Source organism: Fusarium proliferatum (assembly GCF_900067095.1).
Source record: "Fusarium proliferatum ET1 genome assembly, contig: FPRO_scaffold007, whole genome shotgun sequence".
Lineage (NCBI taxonomy): Eukaryota > Fungi > Ascomycota > Sordariomycetes > Hypocreales > Nectriaceae > Fusarium > Fusarium proliferatum.
In genome coordinates, this window is record NW_022194796.1 from 2,039,633 (window position 1) to 2,063,710 (window position 24,078).

General features: G+C 50.1%; 8 protein-coding genes across 8 annotated transcripts; 3 read left to right on the forward strand and 5 right to left on the reverse strand.

The window, feature by feature from the left end:
• Nucleotides 1-1,556: 1,556 nt before the first annotated feature.
• Nucleotides 1,557-5,577, reverse strand: FPRO_07497 (uncharacterized protein; the record flags this gene model as incomplete). Its single annotated transcript, XM_031234440.1, has 4 exons — nt 1,557-4,942; nt 4,993-5,333; nt 5,386-5,457; nt 5,525-5,577. 4 exons carry the CDS (start codon nt 5,575-5,577, stop codon nt 1,557-1,559), a joined length of 3,852 nt encoding a protein of 1,283 aa, XP_031084177.1.
• A 1,431-nt stretch (nt 5,578-7,008) lies between these two features.
• Nucleotides 7,009-7,647, forward strand: FPRO_07496 (uncharacterized protein; the record flags this gene model as incomplete). Its single annotated transcript, XM_031234441.1, has 1 exon — nt 7,009-7,647. One exon carries the CDS (start codon nt 7,009-7,011, stop codon nt 7,645-7,647), a length of 639 nt encoding a protein of 212 aa, XP_031084178.1.
• A 348-nt stretch (nt 7,648-7,995) lies between these two features.
• Nucleotides 7,996-10,922, reverse strand: FPRO_07495 (putative F-box/WD-repeat protein; the record flags this gene model as incomplete). Its single annotated transcript, XM_031234442.1, has 2 exons — nt 7,996-10,658; nt 10,709-10,922. The coding sequence occupies 2 exons, from the start codon at nt 10,920-10,922 to the stop codon at nt 7,996-7,998; spliced, it is 2,877 nt and encodes a 958-aa protein (XP_031084179.1).
• Nucleotides 10,923-12,215: 1,293 nt separating this feature from the next.
• On the reverse strand, nt 12,216-14,258 carry FPRO_07494 (uncharacterized protein; the record flags this gene model as incomplete). Its single annotated transcript, XM_031234443.1, has 3 exons — nt 12,216-13,486; nt 13,542-13,774; nt 13,831-14,258. 3 exons carry the CDS (start codon nt 14,256-14,258, stop codon nt 12,216-12,218), a joined length of 1,932 nt encoding a protein of 643 aa, XP_031084180.1.
• Nucleotides 14,259-15,435: 1,177 nt separating this feature from the next.
• On the reverse strand, nt 15,436-17,479 carry FPRO_07493 (uncharacterized protein; the record flags this gene model as incomplete). The annotated part of the gene is made up of 3 exons (XM_031234444.1): nt 15,436-16,476; nt 16,523-16,990; nt 17,045-17,479. 3 exons carry the CDS (start codon nt 17,477-17,479, stop codon nt 15,436-15,438), a joined length of 1,944 nt encoding a protein of 647 aa, XP_031084181.1.
• A 489-nt stretch (nt 17,480-17,968) lies between these two features.
• FPRO_07492 (uncharacterized protein) lies at nt 17,969-19,436 on the forward strand (the record flags this gene model as incomplete). The annotated part of the gene is made up of 3 exons (XM_031234445.1): nt 17,969-18,218; nt 18,266-18,547; nt 18,601-19,436. 3 exons carry the CDS (start codon nt 17,969-17,971, stop codon nt 19,434-19,436), a joined length of 1,368 nt encoding a protein of 455 aa, XP_031084182.1.
• A 921-nt stretch (nt 19,437-20,357) lies between these two features.
• Nucleotides 20,358-21,215, forward strand: FPRO_07491 (uncharacterized protein; the record flags this gene model as incomplete). Its single annotated transcript, XM_031234446.1, has 1 exon — nt 20,358-21,215. One exon carries the CDS (start codon nt 20,358-20,360, stop codon nt 21,213-21,215), a length of 858 nt encoding a protein of 285 aa, XP_031084183.1.
• Nucleotides 21,216-21,481: 266 nt separating this feature from the next.
• On the reverse strand, nt 21,482-22,627 carry FPRO_07490 (uncharacterized protein; the record flags this gene model as incomplete). Its single annotated transcript, XM_031234447.1, has 3 exons — nt 21,482-22,052; nt 22,112-22,465; nt 22,518-22,627. The coding sequence occupies 3 exons, from the start codon at nt 22,625-22,627 to the stop codon at nt 21,482-21,484; spliced, it is 1,035 nt and encodes a 344-aa protein (XP_031084184.1).
• Nucleotides 22,628-24,078: the final 1,451 nt, after the last annotated feature.

Here is a 24,078-nt window from a genome sequence, read left to right on the forward strand (position 1 = left end):
TTGCATTCCTGAACGTCCCGTACACCAGAGAGGACGAGAAGGTTAAGAAGGGCAGCGGGGTTGTACGGAAGTAGGATGACATCCCCTAGCACTGCTCTGCCGTAGCCATCATCATGGTCAAGAAGGGCAGCTGGAAACCCGGTATCACCAAGCAGCTCCACGACATCCAATGATGTCCACCCACCTCGGATTTTGGGGATCCTTCTCTAGTATATAACTCTGGATGGTCTGTCGAGATCGCGATCCCGAAGAAGGCTAAACGTGAAGCCGGCGATCATGGCGAGGGAACACTTCCCGCTCCCTGGGAGGAAAGTAGGCCAGCTTTCGTTATCATGTCCAAGCCAAAAAGGTTCAGTTTTCTCCCCTCGCATGGTATGAAGTTGAGCCGATCATCCATCGGCTGGGAGACGACCCCTCGGCCGGTCTACCACTTCCCAACGGGCATCCGCAATTCATCGCCGCCAAAAAAGACGACAGTTGACGAAGCGGCGAGTGAGGCATCAGGGTCGATCCGTCAGGTCGGCAGTTATCAAAGTCCGTGACCCTCTACGCCCTAAACAAAATGGTCAAGGGTATTCGAGGCGTCCTAGTAGACGATCTCTTCTGGTTCCAGGAAGAGTTGGGCATCGAGACATCAGACTTCATGTGAGCCCTCTTCGACCAAGAGTGGCTTCAGTACCGGACTGCCGCTTGCGTTCACTTTCCTTATCTGAACACCTTAACAGGTGAACCAGAGAAAGGTCGCAGATGATGGCGACCAGACATTGATCATGAAGAAACACCCACTTGACAAGATGATGGCATTATACCTACCATCAAGCGTTACGGCTTCCCAGTCCTGAAATGGTTATATGTGATCAGGACATCATCTCCAGCGAACTTGGCCCCGATATTCTTAACATCATACTGATTAATAATGTCTCTATCATGAATAAAGACTTAGGCTTACCAATTAGATAGACATGAATAATAAAAGATTCCCATTTAACTATGGACTTTGTGACTGCTCACCCGTAGATACCTTCTCATCAAAAGTCCCAACACAATAACTTAATGCTTTCCTGCATAATGTTAAGAGACCAAGGCTCACAAGTAACAACCATAACAAGGAATGACTCTTCACAACAAGCAAGTCATTCGTTAAATCACATCTGGCAAATCACAAAGCAAGGCAATATCATGTGTGAATCAAGTCTTATTCTCGTACAATGGCCCATCCGGGGCATCTATGTTTTCCAGCCTCATCCCGAGGACTTTAAACCCCTGCACCGACCTGCGTCGTCCACCGAAAACAGGTCCCAAAAACTTCCAAAATGTGGTATCTTTGCGCAACCACCAACGCCTGGCAATGCATCATGCACTCGTGAAAAGACGTCGGGAGCCCTCCCTCCCGAACGCCGCCAAAAAAAGAAGTCGTCGTCGTCCTTGTTCTTGTTCTTGTGCACCAACTGGTGCCAGAGTCGTCGCCATGTCGAAAGCAAAAAATCGTCAAAACAAAAGCAAAGCCGCCAACCACCAAGGCAGCCGTCTCCATCTGTCGGGAGACTTCTGGGTGCTCAAACCCCAGAGCGTGCGCTGGAACGCGTCACGCGCTGGGGTTTGGCGGGTGTGCCGTTGGCCACCATGCCCAGATCCGCTGCCACCTTGGTGGCCCGCTTCGCCTTGAGCTTCGAAATGCCCGTCTGTCCTTGTGTGGCCTTGCCCTTGGCCCGCCCCTTCTTGGGCTCTTCTCCCTGCACCTTCTCCAGAGGCTGGTTCCACCCCACACGTCGACCACTGGTTGGTCTCTCCGACTCCTCACCATGGTCAGAGTTCTTCTCTGCCTCGTCCGCAATTCTAACGAGGACTTCGGCAGGGAACTCGGCCTTACCCATGTTCCGCTTGGTGTTGGCCCTCGTCTTGCGAGCCAACTCGTCCTCCTCGCTGCGAGCCTTCTTTGGGAGGCTGCGGCCAGCACCGGCTCGGCCGAGCTTGATGGGAGTAGGCAGCGACGACTTGGGAGCGCTGCTCGGGGTGTCCTGACTTCGGAGACGAGACGATCGGCGGGTGGCTGATGTGCTGCTGGCAAGCTCGTCAACCTGCTTGCCATTGGGAGCAGAGGAGGAGGTGGTGGTGGGGTTGGTAGTGGAGGAGGAGGCAGAGGGAAGATCCGTCATGTCGATGGCCAACTCTGCCTTCTGGCGCTTAGCCTTGGTCTTTCGAGAGACCTGACGGATCGACCTTGCCTCACTCGCCGCGTTGTCAATCTTGGACTTCTTCGCGGGAGATTCCTCGTCGTTATCACAATCCGCCTTGCGTTTAGCCTTCATGGGGCTACCCCTGTTAGGGCTTCGGGCTCCAAGAGGCTGGCGCTTGGCTGCTGGCGCGATTGGGGATCCTGCTTCGGTGGTGGTGACGGCAGGAATGATTTCTGCTGCGGGCGTGAGGGTAGTGGTGTTTGTGGCCGCGGCAGTTGAGGATTCGTTGGTGGTGGTGGTACCAGCAGTAGCGGTAGCGGTAGTTCGGCGATTCTGGTTGATGAATGCGCGCAAGTAATCCCGACCTGGGCTGTCCAGGTCTTGGCCACCATTATTGGCAGCAGGAGCGGCTTCTACCTCCTGGATAGGGGGAGCTGCTGGAGTCTCGACCTGCTGAGCAGGTGTTTCATCGTCCCGCTTAGTGGGTGTTTCTTCCATGACCAGTGTCTCGTCGCCATTATCGGCGACCGGCGTGGCGAATTTGGGTGTGTCAGGCCCCTGGGAGATGCCCATTGCGTTTCTTGTAGCACGCTTCAATGGGGTCATTTCACTCTGGCGGCGAGTAGCGCGTCGAATAGAAGAAGGTCGGTCGATTGATGTAGGCTCGCCGAAGACAAGAGTGTTATCGTGTTGAGGAAGTTCAGGTGTATCAAATTCACCGGGGGAGGAGCGGTCGATAACACCGACACCGTTGATATCAGGTGTCTTGAGGAGTGACTCGGTAGATTGAGGTTCGGGGGTCTGCATTACGCTGGGAGATGGGCTGGCAACGTCACCAAAGCTATTGAGATCAGGAGTCTGCGCAGTGGGGTTGACGGGTCGGGGTCTTGGTGTAGAAATGTCGACCGATGGAGAGAATGAGAGAGAATCGTTGAACCCTTGGCTTGCAGGGAACATGTGGGCATATCTGGCCGACACCTTAAATCGGACAAAGAGTCTACCATTTTCCTCAGTGACCACGACCTTAGCGTGGCCATCGCAGGCGTCGTCGGCCATGCGAGAAAGATTCTGGATGGGGGCAGGGGCAGGTGGTGATGAGATTTGGGTCCCGAAAATGTCGGGATTCTCCCGGACATCGATGTTTACAACACCTTCAGAAGAGATAGGAACTTTGGTGACAGGTGAGTCGGCAACAGTAGTGTGTGGCTGGATGGAACTATGTTGCTCGTCCTGACGGTTGGTGGGAGGTACGGTGGTTGAAGAATCCAGGTCTCGCAACCAAAGGTTCTCAGTGAGAACGCTGGCATGGCTCAAGTTGGACTCGCCTTCGGTAGGTTTGGCTGCCTCAATGGGACCAGCCTCGGTGGCAACACTCTCCTCCATAGGTGTGTCAAGAGGCAGAGTGTGCTCGGCCGCGCTTTCAGCTGCAGGCTCGTTGGAGGGGGAGGTAATAGAATCGAGAATAGAAGTCTCGTCGACTGCATCGATGGCAGCGGCCTTCGCAGGTGACTCATAAGTGATGTCGAATAGCGAGGCAATGGAAATATCATCATTGAAGATCGCTTCTTGTTGGTATTGGACCTTCTGAGGAGACGACGAGAGACGACGAGCTCGGGTGTCGAGGAACTTGCGGAGCAGAGGTTCGCTACGACGACGGCGCGCCTGGTTACCGGCCTTGATACGAATGGGCTCAGTGGGCTGAGGAGAAGAAAACATCCACGAGCTAGAGCCACCGAAAGAAGTTGTTTTCCCGAAGTCGAAAGTCTCACTAGGCTCAAGGACTTCAAGTGTGCAACCGTGTGGCTTGGGAGTAGAGGGAGGAAGGATGGCAGGAAGAAGAGCAGCAAGACCGATAGGACTGTCGGTCTGCTGAGGGGTGGCAGGAATGATGGGAGCACTCTGGGCAGCAGGAGTGGCGGGAGTTGAGGGCTCAGCCCGGTTCCACTGAGAGGGAGTGGGAGCGATGGGTCGCGAGTAGTTCATGACAGGCGACGACGACTTGTGAGGGGTCTCTGGGAGACCGGTATCTTCGAAATAAGATGAGTCGCACTCAGATGGCACTCGGAAAGTTCGGCCAGGGCGAGTGGGAGAGTCAGCGACGGACTCGGTGGACATGTTGTCCTTGATAACAGATCCATAGACAGGGCTAGAACGCTGGGCGAGAGGTGAGGAAGCACGCTTCGACTTGGCAGGAGAAGATTTTGACGGGGATGATTTCGAAGGGGACGACTTGGAAGGAGAACCATGGATGCGTTGGGCAAGCTTCGAAAGTCGGCGGACACTCTTCTTGATGGTGTCGCTAGTGATGAGACGACTAAGTCGCTTCGAGGGAGAAGGGGATCCAGGGAAGATAACAGACTCCTCAACAGGCTCCTGAACAACGGTGGGACTCTCTGGTTCCTCCTCGTCCAAGATAGTGGAGAGTTCGGGCTCACCGAGAGCAGCGAGGCGCTTTCGAGGATCCCGACGACTGTTTTGCAGTGCGGTAGTGACCTCTGAGATGGACGCGTCCCTCAGATTGACCGACTGTTTTCCTGATTCGTTGGCAGCCTGGATCTTACGAAGCACATCGTCGTACGTTAGAAGTCGGTTTCCTCTGGCGGGCACCAGGGAAATGGGGGAGCCGTCAATATCGACAACCTCGGTGCTGATGAGGCTAGCAACTCGCTTGAGCGGAACGATTTGTCGGATTCCTTGGCCGATAGCCTCGAGGTCTTCGCGTGTGTGACCAGAGTAAGTTTCGAGAAGGCCGTTCGCAACACCAACTAAATTACATGTCAGTCGAAATCCAGCACATTTTCAAGAAGTTGCTTACCCTTGGCTCTCATAAGATTGTGCATGTGCTGAGCATGCGAGAACATCAACAGATCCTCAAACACTGCTTCTCTAAGGCAAGGCTCAAAGGATTCTAGGCGTTGGACTTTGCGGGGAAGAGTCAGGTCGAAACCGAGCTCCTCACGAGTAGGGACAGGAATGGCGGAGACATTTGGGAAGATGACGAAGGGTGTGTCGGGCTGGAGGCTGTTGGAGACTGTGACTCGGCGCATGATCTGTCGGTTCGAGCTGGGAGCAGCAAGCGACTGTGTAGGAACCCGTTCCCACGCGGGCGGTCGGGTAAGTGGCTTCTTGAACGCAAAGGCGCCAAAATTGAGGAAGCTATAGAACCGTTAGTGAGGCTGTTTTGAGTTCAACGGTCGAGAAAACCTACGTCTTGCTTGCGTCGACACGGGTGTCGCCTGTGGTCGCGAAGTGCGGAATGAAGTCGGCAGCAACGGGTTTACTGCAAATAAAGTGTCAGTATTTCCAAGGGACGACACGATATCTTCACGATCAGGATAAATACTCACATTTGCATGGGCTCTTGCCCAAAGCCCCATTTGGGGACATCCGCAGCCGCCATCGCAAAGATGCAGCGCGGAAGAGAAGACTGAAGTAAACAAACCTCCCGCGGTACGGGGTAACGAAGCGAAGAGGATACGAAAAGTGTGAAAATATAGCTTTAGAAGCTGAAGGCTGTGATGGAAGTGTTTGCGAAATAGCAGTTGAGTTCGTGACGAGATCGTTGGTGAAGTCAAGTGCTGGTGCGCAAAGAAGTTGAGAGTTTGTTTTGTTTTGCGATTGAATTTCGATGTGGGCTGTGAAGACCGAGGCGCTTTGGGCTTAGAGCTAGACGCGTCTGTGGGCACCAGGTAATTGTGGGCCGTGAATGGTCACCGCTTTCAGGGTCCACTGCTGGCAGCTGGCGAGCATTGACGGCCTGTCAATAAGAAGCAAAAGTAAACAATTGAGACTTTCCTTGCTGTGAGGCCAACTATTCTCGTTGCTGTAGGCTATTGTTGTTCAATTGTTGATTCACTGGTGCTGATAACATTTACATTTGGTCCAAGTGATCGGTCATTGTCGAACCACAGACCACCACGATCTACCTCTAGTAAATGAGAGTGCCAAGGATCAATAGGGTCTAAAATGAGATTGATTTTACTCCATATTATTGCCAGTGTTCATTATTGGACGATGATTCCGCCATTATCATGTATCAAGTCTCCAAATGCCATCCAAGACGTTGGAACATGCTTAAAGATATAGATCAGAGTTAGACACTGATAAAGTCGAAAGACCAATCACATTTCATGAATGACACTAGAGTGCAGTATCGCCTTGCCCTGCAGGTTGGCTGTTGCAATCTAATCAACCTATCCAATACCGAGTAATAGCATGTCTCACCCGAGCCAGAAACGGTTCACGCGTTTGCTCAAGCCATAGGTTCGTTTCGAGTACCACAACCTGAACAATAGCATTAAATTGGCATCCGTGATCAAAATCCTGGGCTATAAGCGGGAACCAGCGGTTGTGCTAAACCAGGTCAGGGTCTTGTCTGTTTGACAGGAATGTTTGTTTACTTTCTGCGGGTCCTTCCACTGCAGAATGCGACTATTGCAACAGCCCACCAAGAATGGACTGAGTTAGACTTGGAAAATTACTGTATTATTGAAAGAGAATGCCTAGGTATTCTGAATACATATTTCCATAACTCATTCACTTAATATATCTCAAAATTGTGTCTCAACTCTGATTCTCGAATTTTCGTACTTTAGCTCTAGGGTAGTTCGATTTGAGTCTCAGATAAGGCGGGGTGTCCGTCCCGCCCCGCCCCTCGCTCCATGCCCACCCATTCATTTGAGCCGCGTGCGTAGTGAACGTCATCTCTCCAGGCCACCATTTCCGACCCTTACAATCACCACCTCCACGACACAGACCGCGCATCTGCCCTTTACAACCCACCACCATAGCCAAAACCATCTCTTCATTATTGGCCCCTACAAACATCAAGATGAACCGCTTCTTCGGCGCCAAGCCCGCGGGTCCCAAACCCACCCTCAACGGCGCCATAACCAACCTCGACACCCGCATATCCTCGCTCGACACCAAACTCAAAGCCCTCAACGCCGAACTCGGTGCCTACCAAGAGAAGCTATCCCGCATGCGCGAAGGCCCCGGCAAGCAAGCGATGAAGCAGAAAGCCCTCAAGGTGCTGCAGCGCCGCAAAGCGTATGAGGCGGAGAAGGACAAGCTCGAGAGCCAGGTGTGGAACATGGAGCAGGCGAGCAACATGCAGGACAACCTGAAGAACGTGATGACGCAGGTGGATGCGATGAAGACGACGAATAAGGAGCTGAAGAAGCAGTACGGCAAGATCGATATCGATAAGATTGAGAGGTTGCAGGATGAGATGGCGGATCTGATGGATGTGGGTAATGAGATTCAGGAGAGTTTGGCGAGGAGTTATGATATCCCTGAGGATGTGGAGGAGGATGAGCTGGATGCTGAGCTGGAGGCGTTGGGGATGGAGGTTGAGATGGAGCATGAGATGGGTGGTGCTGTGCCGGGTTTCCTGCAGGATGAGGTCGTGCCAGAGTTTGTGGACGAGCCTCCTCAGACTGAGGACAAGGTGAAGCAGGTTGCTGGTTAACAAACGGCGTTGCATATCATGGTGGAATTCTCGGAGATTTCTACCTGGATTTTACTTGTCACGGCGTTGGTTAGGTTCGTAGGGTCACCCAAGCACATCATTTCGCTCTTCATTATTGTCATGAATGCATTAAACTTGTATTTTCTACTTGAACAACATTGATCCTGAGTCCTCAAAGGTGTCTAGTACGCATTTGAACACACAAGGCATCCAACCGTACTGTCGCCAATGAAACTCCTGGATTATGCAGTTATTCTCGATAAAGACGCTGCCAGGCCCATACAATCCAACTCCCTCGCTCAAAAGAATGCTTTCTGATTTATACATTTATGGTTCAGAATTACAGATCTAATCGACTGTTGCAAAGAATCGAACAGCTTCTTCCAATGTGGGGTCCTTATTACAGAAATCCCATCCGACAATCGTTGGAGTTTGACTACAGCAAATAATTTTATGTGCGTCAAATTGTAGTTTGAAGACTCGTGCTGACGTATTCTCGGCCGCGGCGATATGAGGATGATGGCCTGCATGATGGCCATTATGAATTGGAGGTTGAGCTGGTTGTACAGGAGGCGCACCTTGTGCATGGTTATTAGCTTGAGGTTGCGCAGCTGGCCCTCCTGCAACGGGTACCGCATGAGGCGCTTGACCGGATCTCGGGTTGGTGCGGCCGCTGTCACTGGACATGTGAGAACTACCAGAACTCGACTGCTGTCGCATCGGCATTTGTCGAATTTGGAGGTTGGCCAAAGCATCCGTTACCACCCCTCTAAGCTGGGCTCGGATCAAAGGCGACGTTTCGCGTTCAATGGTTGTTTGTAGGTAGGAATGGTGAGCCAGCGCAATCGGGTATGTTGCAAGCGCATGTTGCAACGAGTTGGGCCCAAGGGGAACCGCCTGGTCAATCAGCACTTGGTATGAGTTTGCCGTTCGCTGGGTATCCCCGTGGTGATCGCGCAGCATCAAAGGCCCAAGAGGAGTGCCGCTCGTAGGCGATGATCGAGGCACGATTGTAGATGCATGTGAAGACCTACTAGCCAGAGATCCGGCTATCGCGACGTTCGATGTTGCGCTCGACAAACTGGCCGCAGCCTCACGCTGGGCAGCAGCTGCAGCCTCTTCTTGTCGGAGATGGATTGCGGGCTTCCAAACGCCTTCCTTGTCGCGTCGCCAGATAATAATGCTCTGATCGTAGGAACCAGATACAATGCGACCATACTTTCTGCCTCCACCACCTCCAGGGGGTACCTTGGCTCCATATGCCTGAACATCTTGAGGTCGAGAGCTTCCAGCATTTGCCCGACGGTCTCTCCTATGCCTCCTATCCATGGCATTATCAATCTCTCCAGCCTCAAGCGCGCGCATGTACTCAGCATCAACCGCCTTGGCTTCCGCCCAATCTTCCGCTGTGCTGTACGGCAGATCACCGAATCCCGCCTGGACTGTACGCACCAGGTGAGCGTGTCCTCGCAACTGAGCAACCTTAAGGCCAGTAGGTGCATCAAAAATGCAGACCTCCCAGTCACTGCTGCCACTTACAATCCTGCGCCCGTCAAATTCCACGCACGCGATTCCCTTGTCGTGTGCTGGAATCGTCCGAGTACAGGCCTGATCTGGCCAACTCCATATCTTGATATGCCTGTCTCCCGATACTGAAACAATGGTCTCGTCACGAACTTGAATGGCGTTCACGGCAGCACTATGTCCATCCAGACGACCGATCATGGTGAATGGAGGCTTGACGGGAAGTTCCTGGGAAAGGTCCGGCTCATAACCATACCTTCGCAGGTGAACAGGCACTGGGCCGACCAGATCGCCACCGTTGTAGCCCAAATCGCCATGTCTCAACGGGCGCCTGTTGAAGATCTTGATTGTCTTATCCTTGGAAGATGTAACCAGAATTCGTTTATCAAAGCGCACATTGAGAACGGATTCGTGATGAGCTCTTGTTAGTTTCTGCACCAGCTCACCAGTCGAAAACTTCCAAATGAAGACGTTGGAGTCACTACTTCCAGAAACAAGGAGATCTTCTTCGGGGTCAGCATCGAACTGGAGACACAGGACAGAGCCCATGTGTCCCGTCAGAGGTGGTCGGACAAGTCGGCGGGTGCGAACATTCCAGATACGCATGGTCTGATCCCTGCTCCCGCTCACCAAGTAGTCTTTGTCAAACTGTAGAGCATAAACGCACTCCTGATGTCCTTCCTCGGGGAAATTGGGATGAGGAAATTGGAAAGTGGTGTATTTTCCAAGCTCCCAATTCGCCTCCAACTTCCGTCGCATACCGTACAGATAGCGCCAGTTGATACGATATCGCGATCGACCCACATCCCAGATATACAATGATGACGGTGGTAATGTGTTGGCGGCATCAGCCAGTGACATTGAAGCGAGAGAGGACTCGGTATCTTCGCTGGGTTCTTTACGCTTTCCCCTACTGTCGGATGATGACGAAAGTGTTCGATCCAAGCTCGTGTTTCTACTCGACAGACCATCAAGGTCCATCTCGCCCATGGGCACGATCGCAGGTCGACTCGACGAGAATGACGAAGAAGGGCTACCGAACATGCTTCCGCCGGCCAAGGTCTCGCTGGGGCCAGGTGTGCGGTCACGATCTGTCATCTCGAGGTCGTCATCCGAATTGACAACAGCACGAATCTTGTTGGGGTGGGCGTCCTGCATCGACTGGAGTCGATTGAGGTGACGAATCGAGTGGTCGAGGCCGTTGTTGACCTTAGTCTCGCAGGCTTCGATCTCGCTCATGATTGTCTTCCACCCTTCCATATAGTATAGACGCTCCCATAGTTTTCGGTCAAGTGCCAATTCGTACCAGGCACGGCATGTATGCGTGACGCTTACGAGGGAAACAGGATCGAGGAAACCTAGAATCTTAAGACAGATTTCAGCGGGGAGGTATTGAATAAAGTCAATGTAGAGTCTTGGATTCAATCGGTGGACGATCTCGGCGATGACGGACGTGGGCAAGTTGTCGAGTAACGCCATGGTCAGTTCTGTCAACAGTCAGCAGACAGGCTCCAACAATCCAATCAACACAACGTACCTGTTCTGACCTCGAGGGGCAGAAGCGACGAGTTCGCGACAAGCCATGTGCTCAAGTCGGAGGGAGAACGCAGCGTAGCAAGAGCGGTCGATAGAGCAGTCGATAACTCTTGATTGACAGTTGGTGTGAGAGGATCTTCGGAGTAACCCTCGTCGGGTTGATGTGCAGGTGAGAAGGGATCCATCGAGGACAAGGCCTCGTTCTTATTCGACATTGGGAACTTCGAGGCCTCGGGCCCCTGTTGATGTAGCAATTCGATCTTCAAGGGATGATCTGGCAGCAAGACAGTTGAGCGCGAGACAGCGGTCAGAGATGAAATGGGATGTGATGTGTATGCGTGGGCGGCGTAAGCCTGGCGGTTAAAAATGTTGAGATGATAGTGTCATAATAGGACGCGCACAGCAGGCAACAAGGAGACGTCGAGATGTCGTGACGCAATCGAGGGAAGGGACTTGAGTCGAGATGCTAATACAAGAAATAGTCTATCAGCCAAAACAAAGACTCGAACAAAGTTGGCGGATGATATGTGACCAAAACAAGCAAAGAGACGGAGGGAGGAATGGATAAAGATGGATAACCAAACATTCAAGGATGGTAATGGGCGGGATGGAGTGCTCGGGAAGATTAGAGAGACAGTGGAGGTGGAGGCTCCGAATCAAGGTCCAGGCCAACCTCAGGGGGCAAGAAAGCACCGGACCTTGGTGTAGGGTGCCAAAATAAACTTAGTAAAGAATCCCCTAAGTTTAGGCTAGATTTACCTAAGCATTTTTATCGCTTAGAGTCCCCGCTCAATCTGAGATTTGGCATTGGCTGGTTGCCCTGGAATGGCCTGGGCCTGCTTCGCTCTGCCGAGAGGGGACGGCAGCCAAAAAAGGGAACCCTTCCCAACTGGCTCTAGCGGTGGAGGAATGGCTGAGCGCTTATGCAACTGAAGCAGCCCTACAGAATTATTTGAAAAGATTCGTGAAAATGAGGCGACATTGAAACATCGTTTACACCGGTATCTGACTGACTCTAAAGGTCAAATGCTCTCCTACAGTCAAAATCTCTGCCAACGTGTTATCACCTCGTTATGCCGAATCTACAGGGTAGTCTAAACTGTATCTCGATTTACCCACTCATATGCGGGAGGCGTCGACGATAAGCTTCGGGTATGGGGGTCTAAACATCGACATCAACCTCAGCATCTGTCAGCATTACATCGCGCTCTCGATCGCCTTAATCAGGCGGCAGCCAGTATTCCTCGCAACTGAGCCGCTTCATTACTAAATGCAAGTCAATTAGGACCTTTTTGCAAACATTGAACAAAGAAAGTTACTACGTCTTTCTTCTTGTCGCGTGACCCACCCTGTGCTTTGCAACCTTGGCACATCATCATGATACGAGACAGACGAATTATAAGACGTGAAGAGTTACATTATTGATTGATTTGAAAACTTTAGCTCTTCGATTTGACCGATGCTCCTGTTTGTAGTGCTGGACTTCAGATTCCCACAGTCCTGGGAAACTACCTTAACTCAATACCCACCCGTCCGCCCTCTTTCATCTTCTGAATATACCTCCCGAGCTCCTCAGCCTTTCCATGTTTATTTTGCTTCTCGTATATATACATTAGTCTTCTTGTAGTTTGCAGTGTATGAGGATGGTTCTCCCCAGCTATCCTCTTCCGAATCTCTAGCACTTGCTCTGCTATCTCCTCAGCTTTCTCTAATTGTCCTAGACCCATATATACACAAGCCAAGTCTGCTTTGGAGGAAAAAGTTCTGGGGTGCTCTTCGCCAAACATTTTCATGTATGCGTTGTTAACCTGTATTGCAATCGCCTCTGCCTGACCCCAATCACTTTGTCGCATATATAAACATTGCAGGTAGGACATGATATTCAGCGTCGAAATATGCTCATCCCGAAAGAGATTCTTGCTTAATTCGAGAGCCTGTCCTATCAGCTGCTTGCTCTCTTCTAATCGCCCCAAGTGCATGTATGCAAGCCCCAGGTCCGCCATGCTTGTCTGCGTGGTGTCGTCCGCTTCACCCCACATCCTCTTTGATATTTCTAGCACTCGTTCAGCAAGCAAAGCAGACTTGTCCCACCGGCGTTGATTCTGATACACCCTCGACAGAAGAATCATACAGAACACAGTGGATCGATGCTCATCACCAAGAGCCACCCTTTTGGTATCAAGTAATTCTTCCAGGAGCTTTGAGGCTTGGCGATAGAGGCCCTGAGAATTTAGAACTCGCCCCAGGAGTTCCAAAGCATCGAGAGTTCGAATATCGTCACCCATCACTGTCTTCTGATAGCCTGCAACCGCTCTACGAATCATTTCTTCGGCGGATGTGTATCTCCCTTGTTGAACAAGAACGTTAGCCAGCATTACCAATATATGGAAGGTCTCAACATGCTCGGAGCCGAACAAGGTCTCTGCCACAGATAGTTCTGATCGTAGACGATCTTCATCAGCTTGTTTGTAGCGATACTGCTGCGGGGCTAATGTAGAAGTTGAGGGTGGATGAACAGGCCTTGTAGTTGATGGATCAGAAGCCGGGAGTTGAGCTGGAAGAGCTGGATAGATAGGCGCTGGACTCTGACCAATGAAAGTACTGCCACGACCTTGAATTATCCCTCGTACGGAGAGTGCGGGAGAAGATGCCATTGGACTTTGAGCAACTGGTGTGATGCCACCAGTGGAAAAGGTGAGACTCATTTCTGATAAGGCTGGGCTGTGGGCTAGGGAACCCCTCTCAGAAATGGTTCTGCAATCGACTGCGGATGGGGTAGCTTTGGTATCTCAAGTCAGCGGCATTGACTCTAGGACTTTGCAGTTCTGACTTACATGCTGCAGGACTCGGAGCATACAGGTCATTTCGTGGGACATTATTTCTGTCCATCCATCTGTCGATCTTACCTGCGTCAACCTCTCTACCTCTGACCGTGAAACGCAGCTTCCTTTTGTCAGTCTCGAGAATCTCCCTCTGCTGATGCTTTCTGGCGATAGCTGTCATCTCAGCCTTCTTTATATTCTTGTCTTTGCCCCATTTGGTTATACGGGTCTGGTACTGTCGAGGCCTGGCACATATCAGTAAGTCACGAGTCTGTCTCGATTCAAGGATGAAATCGTTTACTGGGCAGTGAAGCCGAATTCCTCCTCGATCATGCTTTTGACCTTCTCAAGTGACAACTTTTTCGTCTCATAGAGTTCGAGGATTCGGTCTTTGAATGGTTCAAAGTCTTCATCACGTAGAGTCGGGGCCTTTTTCTTCCTACTCTTTCGGGGAGGGCCCGCTGTAGGGGTAGACGTAACTTGGGCGGCCCCCGGATCACCCATGTTGTTAACAGAGGAGCCATCCTGAAGCCCTTGAATGAAGGAGTCAAAAGCAGGATCGAGTGGAGCATATAAATGGCTCTGGTCTGCGACAAATTGTCCACCAAGAGCCTGCTCGTGCGATGCTGGCATATCAAAACTTGGAGGTAGGTGGGTGTCAGGAAATGGTTGACCGAAATTGTGGAATTCACTGGAGAAACCGTTTGGAGTTGTGAACCAGGGATCCATGGTGAGTATTGGTGACACTTCGTAGCAACCTTGATAGCCGGCGAATCGACCGCTGCTGTTGAGAGAGACGCTGAATAGAAGATGGATAGAATGAACAGAGACTGGAAGAGCGAGAGCGGCGTAGTGAATAAATTTAAAGAAACAAAAAGGAGAAACGATGGCTCACATGGGGGGTCAACACGCAAGAGTCAGCCTCATCATATTTTACAAAACTACTATTTTGCGGTGAAGCAGGGGGGAAACAAAACAACAATTCTTGACATGGATGTACGCCACAAGACTCTCATCCAATCGTCGGGGAGAACAAAACTACTATTTTGTGCTGAGACATGGATACCATGCAAGCAACCAACAGCCACTAATAAACCCGTCACAGCTGTCCTAAGAAGAAAGGTTAGGACCTCTATTCTAAGTGATAAAAAAATTTGAGGCGGGTTTAGTGAGCCTTTGGATCAGTTTATTTTAGCACCCTCATTAAATGTCAGAAGTTTTCTTAACACGCCCAAACATGGTCCTCATGCAAGGAAGCCATATTCACTTGAGCAAATGCAAAACTACTATTCCTCTAAAATATTATTAAAAATGGCTACGCTTTCTTTGCCTCGTATCCGAATTCATTAGGATTGTCTTCACATTGTTTTGATTTATAAGCTCAAAGAACTTATTTATTTTGTCTCAGCAAATTCACGCGGAACCAAACCATCTCTAACAGCAATACAAGCAAGATCAATTGTGCCATGACTCAATCAAAGCTTCCTGCTGAAGTCGTCATTTCCGTCATATTCGGCATCCTCCAATTGATCGTGGGACTTGTTTCACTCTGGCAGCAGCACTACTTTCGTTGGGCCGCACGTAAGTCCTGTATCATTTCGAAGAAACCACAAAGAAGCTGACAAGGTAGGAACTCGCAGACGTGGAAGAACAAGAAACACTTTGTGAGGATTTGGATAAAGACGAAATCCTCAAGCCTTGTTCAAGTTCGGGTGTGGTAGTGTACGAACATGAGTTGAAGAATTCAAACTTAAATGGTGGGCACTGGTGACGGTAGGGCAGACAGTTTTCAGGACGATGGACGCTGGCATTACTTAACATCCAATACAGTATTTTTGCTATGTGATTATTTATCTGTCTCAAGTCATATTACTTCATGTAATCATACAAGCGTCTACCTTACTCCTCAGAAAATCAACGAAAAGTCTTCCAGGTCTAAGGGGAACTCCTCCAAAATCATATTCCAGTCCGGAACAGCAACCTCACTCCCACTCTGCATCCCCTGCATTTCCATCCGCTGACTCTCATTCCACTGTACACCTACACTCTCCCTCTCAACCTGCTGCATCAACAAGAACGCCCTCTCCCTCAACGTCGTGAGCACCGTCCACTTCAGCCCGTTCAGCGGCTTATTCTCACTCGTTTTGAAATTCTCATGCTGGAGCTCCACGGCCGCAAAACCTCTCTTGGCCAGTTCTCCGCGCGGACACACGCACAGGTGACGCAGGATGAAGAGCATTATATGGTATTGGGGATACGAGCGGGCGAGCCACTGGTATGCGCTGAGGTCGTCGTCTTGCCACATGCTGTTGGAGAGCTCGAGGAGCTCGACTGCTTCAGCGAGCTCGGCTTCTGTGGCCATTGGCGGTTGGTCATCGGGTGATCGGAGGATCTGCCATTGGCGACGGGAAACTACATCGACTTTGCAGAGAATCAAACGTGCAGTTCGGATTGTCATTCTTTGTTCTGGTATCACGGGGTTGCAGCGCCGCAGAATTCCTTCGACCTTATCGACGGCATCTTTGATGACTCGCCTCCGTACATCTTCGTCTGGTAAGCCATCCGCAGAGCAACTCATATGGAAGAGCTGAGCCCAGGCCTGCGATGATTGGTTGCAGCACAGCTGCAGCGTCATTCGCGTCCAATCCGGCCTTGAGGGTGGAAGCTCTTTCATCCCTGGGGAAATGTCGCTATCGTGCAAGTTTCGCGGTAGCTCAACACCGGGAACTGTAGTAGAGGCTGATGGATTCTGAAGTCCATAGTCCTCGGCGCCTCTTCCATCTCGTTCTTGGAAATACCACCATACTCGACGTCTCATTTCTGACTCAAAGGGTGATAGACCGAGCTTGCTGCCGTCTCTGTGCAAACCTATTGACTGTGCGGCTCGAAGCGCGAGGCCATTCATGATCCAGACAGCTCGACAAGAGTTGTGGGCCCGCATGGCGGCCTGCGTTGGGTCAGTGAATGTCTTTGATTTTCATCAACGAACTCACCCCATAAATAGCCATTGCCTGAAGAAGAGTGATTGTAGGATTCTCAAGGAAGTCTGCTTGGGCCATTGATTGCTCTAGACACATCCTGTACCGAACGAGAGCTTGCTTTTTGTCCTCACCAGTGATGTCGAGTGCCTCATTGGAGGTCGTGGCTGTGACAGAAGCGAAATAGATGGCGAAACAAAGAGCCAAGTTTTCGCTCGAGGCTTTGGTAGGGTCGCCTATGACCGTGTAGAGTGTTGTCTCGGCGGTGGGTATGTGAAGAACCTTGACGTATGGATCAACACTATCAATGAAGATTTTCCACAGTCGAGCAGCCACGCGTCTTTGAGGGTGATAAACGGCGGTAGACACTGATGCTATCCCAGCTGATAGCCATCCCATGGGGTTCAAGTGACAAGCTGGAGAGTTGAAATCATGAGGTGGCTCGTCCCTGGGCGTTGCCAAAGCCATTCGCACATCATCCTCCTGGACGAGTGTTAGCAATAATGTAAGACACACAGACTACTTGAACGCCTTTACCTGCTCGATGACCCGAGAGAAGAGGACTTCATTGACATAATGACTGCTTGTTCCTTTATTAAGCAACAGGCCCTCACGAGAACTACGTTCCTTAATCTGCAAACTTGCAGCTCTCTCGCTGGTCCCAGCATCTGTACTTGTGCTAGCCGGTGTAGGCACACTATTTGCAGACGCCACTGAACTTGCAGGCGCTGTCGGTTGGGGTGATACATCTTGTCCGGCCTGGAATGCTTCAATCACTTTCTCCATCTGCGAGATCCGACTTGCGACATCATTAATCGTCGTCTTCTTGGCCCGTCTTGCAGGCGGCCCCGCAGGTGGATACGAGCACTCGAAGCCAGACCGAACACACTGAGAGCAAGGGAAGTTCTTGTCACAGCGAACTTTTCGGCGATGACATACGGCACACGACCGATTCCGGGGCCGAGAAGTCATGGTGTAGTTTAGTAATACGGTGACCGAAAGAAGTGACAGGCCGAGTTGCTTATTATTTCACGGCGGACGAGATTTTCGGTCACTGTAGTTGAAATTCACCGGAGATTATCTCCGTGGCCGGGGTATTGATGCAACGGCCGAATGATGGAATGACGAGCATTGATTCGTTCAGCCTGATCTTATCAATATACTAGCGTCGGCTTCGGCGGCTGTGCGAGCTCCGAGACCGAAGCAGCGAATCAGAGGCTTCAGCTCGGCCGCAAGCAGTCAACCATCGTCGGCTTTTGGGACCCTCGCGTCGCGAAATCAACCCAAACGAACAAATGGCCGTGACTAATGTGTCCAAGAAGCCCCATAAGGCGTGCTACGGAGCTCCTTTAAGCTCAGATCTGCCATGCGTTTGCTGTTGTTTATATATCCCCATGCCCTTGCCTCGAAGCAACCTACAACTGCAACTGCAACCTTCGATCGGACAGCAGCATCTTCAAAATGGCAACCCAGGCTAATGTGTCGCCTCACAACTCGGAGCTCACGCTCCAGAACCAAGCCCAGAACCCTAACCAGAACGAGGCTGGTTACAACAACGAAAAGTCGGATCTGGAAGATGGTAGCACGCAGCCTGAGCCAGCTGGTCAAGGTCATGGCCATGGCCCGCCGCCACCTGATGGTGGTCTTGCAGCATGGCTTGTTGTTCTTGGCGCGTGGTGTACATCGTTCTGCAGTTTTGGTTGGATCAACAGTAAGTCTCATGTTGTGCTTCATGTGGCGCTGGCTAAGATATTCTAGGTGTCGGCGTTTTTCAGGAATACTACCAGAACGATCTTCTCAAGGGGTACTCGTCGAGCACCATTGCATGGATTCCCTCACTGCAAATCTTCTTCATCATGGCCATGGGTCCGATCATCGGCACGCTGTATGATAAATATGGGCCTCGATGGCTCATTCTTGGTGGAAGCTTGATGCATGTTTTCGGCATTATGATGACATCCATCAGTACCAAGTACTACCAGATTCTTCTGTCTCAAGGTGTATGCTCAGCCATTGGTGTCTCAGCCATCTTCCAGCCAGGTAAGTCTTGTCTACAATTTTCTTTCATCCCAGACCCTGACTAATGCATCTAGCCCTATCGACGATTCACGCATGGTTCTCCACCAACACAGGAGCTGCCTTTGGTATACTTGCAACTGGCTCCAGTATCGGGGGTGTCATCTTCCCCATCATGGTCAGCCACCTCATCAAGTCACAGGGATTCGGCTGGACCATGCGAATCTGTGCCTTTATGATGCTTGGTCTCCTCGTCATCGCCAACCTCACCGTCAGGTCGCTCCACCCGCCGAATCCTCAGAAGATCACCCGTGCCCAGCTGGCCAAGCCTTTCACCGAGCCCGAATTCATCCTTGTCACGCTCGGATTCTTCTTTTTTACCTATGGCATGTTCGTCCCCATCGACTACCTACCCCTTCAGGCACTTCATGCTGGAGTGGACGCGAACCTCGATCAGTATCTGATCCCTATCCTGAATGCTGCCAGTCTCTTTGGCCGTCTTGGTTCGGGAATTGTTGGTGATAAGATCGGCCGTTACAACGTCTTCATTGTTGTTGGCTCACTTTCCGCTCTTTGGATTCTTGCCCTTTGGATTCCTTGCAACACACAAGACGGCATTATTGCATTTGCCGCTTTGTTTGGTTTCTGCTCCGGTGCTTACATCTCCTTGATTGCACCTCTTGTTGCTCAGATCTCTCCTCTCCCGGAGATTGGATTCCGTACCGGCATAGTGTTGTGTCTCTCCTCCATCAGTGGACTTACCACCAACCCCATCAACGGTTCTATCCTTGATAAGCCAACTGGTTGGCTCGGAGTCAAGATCTTTGCCGGCGTATTCTGCGCGGTGGGAACTGCTTGCATCCTTGCTGCAAGAGTCCATCGTGTTGGATGGAAGATCACGGCTACCTTCTAAGACTACATTGGACTTTACTTGATTTCAGGGATATACCAGGATGTATCGCATTGTTTTTCAATAAAAATGAAAGCCGAGAGCTTTACATGTCACCACTCCACCGTACTAGACTTCTAATAATAGACAGATAGAAAATGATAATTTGATTACTTTCTGGACCGTTTGAGGAACCCAGATATTGAGGTATCAATGGATGACTGCGAGAAGGACTGGTAATAATATCCATTATAAGGAGCGATCTGACGCTTTGATTTCTTAGCTTACTTGAGGTGCTGCTGTTCATCTGACACTCAAACAACCGGATGAATATGCATGTTTAGGCTGCAAAAAGGCTGAGTAAGATACCTACTCACAACCCTGATAACTCCGAGGGAGATGACTCGTCGTCGGATTCAATCTTGACGCATGCCAAGACTGATCTGTGCATGTTTATATCCAGTCTCTAATAATAAATCTGCGCTGACAAGTGGATCAACGTTGTACCGTTCGTCTTCTAAATACTGACTGTTCCATTCAGCTTTGTAAACGCAATTGAACTCACATGAATACGTGTACACATCACTGAGCATATTATATAAAACTCCCCGACGCCATCTCCAAATTTATAATAAAATTCTCCATGAACCTCGGCTGCATATTGTTGGGACGCAGGATGTTTTGCTGGGACCGCTCCAATACCCAAAAGCAGCAATTCTTCCGCATAAACGTCCGACGGACTTTATACGCGGTCCCCAATAGAATCTGACAGGCCAAAAATCCATGTCAGCAATCGACACATTACTCGATCCTTTGAAACTAAAAAACTTAGTTTATTTTAAGGAGATATATAAAATGTCTTTGCCTCCCATGGATCTCTCCCTTGTCAATTCCTCGTCAGCACAACCGATACCTTTTATACAAAGTCTCAGTATAACATAGAAAATGTCGGGCAAAAAACTTCCTGAGCTTGCGGGCTTCAAAACCATCAACGCCAAACTTCTCGTCAGCGAGGAGACTTCAGAGAAAGTGCCTGCGGACCATCCAGCTGCTGTTGTCATCTATGGCTGGGGCGATGGACTTGCTAGACATGTCGGGAAATACGCCGAGGGCTATCGCGCTCTTTTCCCTCATTCCAAGATTCTTATCATCTTGAGCCCTATTTCCGACGCTATGTTCACGGGTCTTGAGACACGAACACGCGCCATGCAGCATGTTATCGACAACCTCGATGGACTTCTCGATGAAAAGACAGCGCCTATTCTTATTCACAGCATGTCCAACACGGGTGCTATCAGCTACGCCACTACGCTCAAGGCTTTCAGGGACAAGAATGGTAGGCAGATGCCTCATCAACTTCTTGTCCTTGACTCAACGCCCGGAAACCCCTTTTGGTCGTGGGAGAGACTAGGTCAATGGTCCCACGCCATGGCCCTCGGTACCGCCAAGTTCTTCCCCTGGCCTTTTGTCATCACCAAGGGCATCTGGGGCTTTGTCCTCACCTTGGACGTCGTTATCAAGAAGCTCACAGGTGGAGAGCCTTCTGGTGCTTTCGCACTGCGAGTTGTGGACGATACAAACTACGAGACACTAGACTCCAAGCGATTGTATCTCTACAGCAAGGAGGATCAGATTATTTCTCACATGGATATCGAGGGCTATATTGCTGAGTCTCAGCAGAGAGGCTATGAGACTCGACAGGAGCTGTTTGTGGATACTGACCATGTTGGACACATGCGTGAGCACCCTGAGCAGTACTGGAAGGCTATCTCGGAAGCCTGGAAGTGGAGTAATGACGAGTAAAAGGGTTATTGGGTTTGATTTTGTATGATTTGTTGTCATGACTAGCGTTGTTATACCACTAGAATAGATATTGGTAATTACAGTTTGAATATTTAACGTATTTTATAAGAAGAATTTTAATGCGTCTGGACCTTTTGGGGCTGGGAGCTTCACCAAGACCTATTGTCCATACAACATAGATTCAACTTGATTTGGATTTCTCAATGTGCTAGCTTGATATGTTTCATTGAGATATCATGAACTCGGAGTATCAACTAATGAATTTCTCAAAGCTCAACAGTAACCGTATACTCATTGAACAAACCCGGCGGGTTTCGATGGCCCGCAACCTCAGCCTTCTCGACCTCATCCCTGATCTTCTGCACATCCTCTGGAGAGAGCTGCACGTTTAGTGCCCCTAGATTCTCCTCCATATACTTAATCTTCTTCGTTCCGGGGATTGGGATAATATCCTCGCCCAAGGCCGATAGCCAGGCGAGCACCAACTGACCCGGCGTGCAGCCCTTCTCATCTGCAAGTGCCTTGAGACGTTCAACAAGAACTAGGTTCTTTGGAAAGTTCTCGGGGCTAAAGCGAGGCAACATGCGACGGAGGTCCTCAGGCGCAAAGTCATCACTGCTTTTGATCTGACCTGTCAAGAAGCCACGACCCAGAGGCGAGTACGCAAAGATGGTGATTCCAAGCTCCCGGCAAGTGGAGAGTATCTCTTCTTTTTCAATATCCAATGTGAAAGGACTGTATTCAACCTGAATGGCATCGACGGGGGCGACGGCGTAAGCTCGGCGGATGCTGCTGGCGGCGCATTCGGAGATGCCTATGGCTTTGATTTTGCCTTCTCTGATACACATATATCAGCATGGCCTAAGATCTGAGGGACTCTGGTTAGTGTAGCCTACTGCTTAGCCTTGACCATCAGCTCCATAGTCTTCTCAACGGGCACCTCGGTGTCAAGACGATGAGCATAGTAAAGATCAACATAATCAACACCCATCTTTTGCAAACTACCCTCGAGACACTCATTGAAGAATTCAGGACTGTTGTCAGCCCACCTAGTCCACGCCCCGTTTTCGTCGATTCCAGTTCTCAAGCCAAACTTTGTGGCAAGAAATATGTCAGCCCGACGCTCCGGGTGCAGCTTGAACCACTTTCCGAGCAGGACTTCGCTATCACCGTAGGCATTTGCTGTGTCCCAGTTCGTATAGCCGAGCTCCCAGGCGCGGTCCAGAACTGCTAGGCGTTTCTCATCATTGCTAAGGTTCGAGTGTCAGTACGGACGATATTCACATATGGTAGGGAGCTTACTCAATGGGTCCATAGACTGCACTCAGACCCATCAATCCGAAACCAAGAGCAGGTATCTGACGTCCTGTTCTGCTAAGAGGTTTAGTGGGCAGAGAGGCCGGAGGTGCCATGATGATTGAGGAGAATAATATGTGATCTGAGTTTGGAAAGGAGAGTAGGTGAGATGGCAAAATGAGATGCGAACCAGGTACCAGCCAGACTTTATATCTGCTCCTTCTTCCTATGTCTCCCTATTTCAATGTATGGAAGCTGTGCTTCTGGACATTGACTTGATTCCCCTCATCAAGTAACACATAACATGATCACTATCACCGGAAACTAACTCCGGATATGTGCAGTGCATAATGGTAGTCTGAGGAGGGGAGTTGCGTCTTAACTCCGAACAGGGAGCCTTAACTCCAGCACATAAGTAAGGACGTTGCCACGTCCAATACTGTCTGACCTAAGGAAAGCAAACTCCGCTTCGATCTCCGCTATACTTCCGCATAAGAGTGACAGGTGTCTCGTCGGGCTCATCCTTAGTGAGACCCTCCTTAGCCTTTTCGAAGGTCAAAACTTCTATATCTCGGAAACACCCATCACACTTTAGTAAAGAGTATAGATTAATGCTAACAGGGCCAATGCCCTGTAATTTTATTTTCGTTAGCTTTCATATCACAAGTGATTGGTTAAGATCACACAGAATCACTAAGTTCTCTGTGCTGACTTGGGTTGTCAGCCACGAGTCTCAGCTGCAAGTAACACATCTAGCTAACAATAAAATCACGCCAAGCATCATGAGTCTATCGGGATATCTGTCAGGCGACTGAAATCCTTTTGTGTTTGCGACGATGCTGCCACTCAGCAGGCCTGATATGCAGGCATGAGAGCTGAGATCTTGGGACGTCAATGTGGTTGCACAAGGTAAGTATGTATTTATACGTGGCACTACTGTCTTGACCTCTCTCTCTCTCTCATATATTCTAAAAGTGGTGTGTTAGCATAAATGTGTTTTTCTGATCGGTTCCTAATGATCTTCATGCATTCCAACTCGACCTCCCAACTCTTGAAAACATTGTAGTATTCTCACAGACCAAGTTATGCTGTGCTGACTTGACATGAATGAGCTGCAGCCATAGATGATATGATCTTCACAGACCCTTCCTATTGGTAGTAAATGGTGGTCATCATGAGACTATGCCCTCATCTAGCTTGACAATGTAACTTCCCTGAAATGATCCAGCTCCCGGACTCTTTTCATCCAAGCCAATCTTTTATCGTCTATCTTTCCCCCCCTCAACTACCTCAAAACGGTGCTTCACACAAGACACAGGTCTTGGGTGTCGCTGACGACACAAATGTTCCTATAATCTCGGCCACCGATAAAACTCTAGATCGTTATAGCCTTGAGGGGGCCGCTTAAGACTTTCTCTTGTGGAAGGCATAGATAAATATCAGGCATTCGTGCCATTCTCAACCCTGTCGAATTCTGACCAAGACGTGCATTGAGGTCCATTTAGAAAATAGTTCGGGAATCTTGCATTTAGGCATCCTTGAACTCACTTACTCTAGGCTTTAGCGC